We start from the raw sequence: 3,715 nt of genomic DNA, 5'->3' as shown, positions 1-3,715 counted from the left end.
GTGGCACGATCTGGGCCCATTGTAACCTCCCTCTGAGTTCTAGTGATTCTCCTGCCTCAAGCCGACCAAGTAGCTGGGATTACAGGCATGTACCACCACGCCAATTTTTTGTATTTTTAGTAGAGACAGGGTTTTGGCCATGTTGGCCAGGCTGGTCTCAAACTCCTGGCCTCAGGTGATCCACCTGCCTCAGCCACCTAAAACGTTGGGATTACAGGCGTGAGCCACCATGCCTGTCGCTTCTCCCCTTTGTAAATTGTTTATCATTTTGGTTTGGCACAAAACACCAGACTAGAGGTTAGAAGATGTGTTTCTGAAGCCGCACCTGCCTGTCGCTTGAATGAGGAAATAATTTGCTGTGAACACCAGCTTCCTTCATCTCCCATGGGGCCGATTCTTTACTATTTTGTGAAGATCAGAATCAAAATCAGATAATGTAGTTAAATGTTTTCAAAACTAGGGACAGTCCTGGGGCAGTCTATGTTTTCCTCATTACTTGGATTAGTGCATGCCATGTTACAGGTATACTACTGATAATATTAACTAAGTTACTAAATTATGTATATTACTAAATATTAAAATAATTCATATATTTTAACAAGCAAATCTGGTGACCACAAGTTACCTTATAAAGAATTTGGTGAGATGACTGGGAAAAAATCCTTGGTCACTCCCATTTACAGTGGGACTATTTTTATGTGCGAAGAGAGTGGGTACCCACCATGTGTAAAATGAGATTTTTTTTTTTTTTAAGTTGTATTAAAGTAGAGCCTACAACAGAAAAGTGCACACGTCAACAGTGGAAAGATTGATAAATCACCAGGAAAAGAACATGTTGATGTAACCACCATGGAATTGCTTGAATAGACATTGAATAACTAAATATTGAATAAGTCACCTCCTTCCATGTCCCGATCACTCAAGTCCATGATATCCCTAGAAACTTGTCAAGATGCACCCCACTTATTGCTTCAGGTATACTTTTGAAATGTCTGTCAGTGTTAGAGTTAAATATTCTAGCTAAATGTGCAGAGAATTAATCTTGGAAATGTAAGAACAAAAGTCCTATTTTTTAATATATAGCAACTGAGGAAATGGGAAAACACAAATGTCCCAGGATAGAGCACAGAGGCAGTGCGAACTGGAGTTTTGCAGAGGGAAATGTGAACTGGAGTTTTGCAGAGGGAAGAAAGATTAAGAGGGGTGCTAGGTAAGGCAGGAGAATGGGGAAGGGGGAGGACGTTAGTGCAGATACAGAGCAATTAAATGTGAATGGAGCTCCATTGAAATAACACTGAGCGATTTCATAGATGAATCCTGGTCTGTTTCTCCACTTAATCCCTCCAGGACATTCTTCCATCCCTTTTCCATGTGTTCGATTTCAGGGTAAAGATCAAATTATTAGGAACGTTCTGAATAAGAAACCTAGGGATTAGCATATTCTTTATCTACATCAGCAACAATGGAGGAAACATTGTTCCTTCTGTGTTGACACTAGAACATAAGGCTGAGGAACCTTTGCTTAGTCTTCAACTGTGTAACCACTTTGTCCCGTGTTTTCTAAACCTTGTATCAATAAAATAAACACCAGGTCCCTCAATATTTTTTATTTCTATTTCAGGACCTTACACACAGAAGCAGCTCAAGTTAAATGGTGGGGTGAGTGCAGTCTTGGCTTAGTTAGTATTCCACCAAAGTCACACGTCTATCAAAGCACCACACCTACCTCCAACTCGTTACAGAAATACTCTAGCATATCAGTGAAGATGTTGAGAATAAGAAAACTGAGCAACTTATTTCCAAGGGAACTTAGCTAATAAATGTAGAATGAATAAACCAAGACATTTTATCTGTTACCATTTAAGCGTAAATGGCAGTTTTGTAGATTTTTGGCCGTGTAACCATCTTAATGGCAGAGTCAATTTTCAATCAATGAATCAATATTTATTTCCAGAAATATACTGGACTCCATGGGAATAAAGACAGGGCAAGTATTTATAATGCTTTATCACTTAGCTCTGAAATAAGAACATTCATAAAATGTAAGAACACAGAACCAAAATACGCTAGTATCACCTTCCTACAAGTTTTCTAAATAAAACTGCTACACGTTTAGCACTGGAAAATATTTCACTTGTATTGAATGTTTGAAAGTAAATCAAGGAGGTGGCAAATGCTCCGATTTCCCTTCAGAGGATGGTCAGCAACACAGACAGGAAGGATCATGATCGCAGGTTAACACGGGCACTCCAGAGGGCTGCTGGGCTCGCCAGGAATGGTTTCTAGGCCTGCCTGAGAACGCCCTCTGGAAAGGCTTCTTGGTGAATCCACTTGAACAAGTTGGCTAATGCAGAGATGCTCCCCAGCTTTGCTATTGTTCCCGAGTAATCATCGCAACAGGATGATTTTGCCTGTTAATAATTTTGAATTAGCTAAAAGTGACACTGAACAGGCTTCAGAAGCAATACCGTATTTTCTGGAATAGCTGCGTTATTGGTTGCAGCACCGCGGATGTTTGCAGAGTCCCCACTAGTCCTCCCTGATCACAGTTGCCACCCTGATGCCCTGGGAGTCCCCGGTAGTCTTTCCTGGTCACAGTCGCCGCCCTGATGCCCTGGGAGTCCCCGATAGTCCTCCCTGATCACAGTCGCCACCCTGAGCTTCAGAAGCAGTACCGTATTTTCTGGAATAGCTGCGTCATTGGCCGCAGCACTGCAGCTGTTTGCCGAGTCCCCGCTAGTCCTTCCTCATCACAGTCCCCACCCTGATGCTCTGGGAGGAGCCACATCTCCCCAGCACTTTCCTCAGAGCTGCGGCCACCTCTTTATTCCTCAAGCTGTAGATGAGTGGGTTGAGCATGGGGGTGAGGATGGTGTAGAAAGCAGACACTACTTTATCCTTCTCTGGGGTGTGGTAGGAATGGGGCAGCACGTTGGTGTAGAAGGCTGCCCCGTAGAAAATGCTCACCACCATGACGTGGGAGGAACACGTAGCAAAGGCTTTGCGCCGGCCCTCAGCAGACTTCATCCGGTGGACAGTCAGGAGGATGCGCGTGTAGGACACAGAGATGACGGACAGAGGGAGCAGCAGCATCAGCACGCAGCAGGCATACATCAGGGTCTCGTAGAGCGACGTGTCTATGCACGACAACTTCAGCACGGCTGGGATCTCACAGAAAAGTGATTGATCTCTCGGGAGCTACAGAAGGGGAAACTCATAGTGACAGGAGTCAGCATGAACCCATCCAAGGAGCCACCCACCCAGGAGCCGAGCACCACGAATAAGCAGACCCTGCGGTTCATGAGGAGAGGGTACCGTAGAGGGTTGCACACAGCCACGTACCGGTCATAGGCCATGAGACCCAGCAGGAAGAATTCCCCTCCAATCAGGGTCAGGTAGAAGAAGATCTGAAGTGCACAGCCCAGGAAGGAAATGGTCTTGTCCTTGGACAGGAGGTCCTGGAGCATCTTGGGGACTGTGATACAGATGTAGATGGTATCCATGATGGAGAGCTGGCTGAGCAAGAAGTACATGGGAGTGTGGAGGCGGGAGTCCACATGGATGAGCAGAATCATGACCACGTTGGCTGTTATCGCCACCACAAAGATGGAGAAGACTATTGCAAAGAGAAGCCCGGGGAAGGCAGGATGGGTGATGAGGCCTATGAGGACGAAGTTAGTGGAGTTCTGGAGAAGACCCTCCATGCCCATGGTCC

At 45.1% G+C, this 3,715-nt stretch overlaps 1 protein-coding gene across 1 annotated transcript; it reads right to left on the bottom strand.

The window, feature by feature from the left end:
* Positions 1-2,736: 2,736 nt before the first annotated feature.
* On the bottom strand, positions 2,737-3,710 carry LOC108524526 (olfactory receptor 2T2-like). Its single transcript, XM_017865640.1, is given in 2 exon segments — positions 2,737-3,179; positions 3,182-3,710. Coding segments are annotated over 2 exon segments (972 nt in total).
* Positions 3,711-3,715: the final 5 nt, after the last annotated feature.

The sequence above is a fragment of the Rhinopithecus bieti genome, unplaced genomic scaffold, assembly GCF_001698545.2.
Source record: "Rhinopithecus bieti isolate Rb0 unplaced genomic scaffold, ASM169854v2 repeat_2339, whole genome shotgun sequence".
Taxonomy (NCBI): domain Eukaryota; kingdom Metazoa; phylum Chordata; class Mammalia; order Primates; family Cercopithecidae; genus Rhinopithecus; species Rhinopithecus bieti.
Note: the sequence above shows the minus strand (reverse complement) of the source record. Positions and strands in the feature narration are given on the sequence as shown.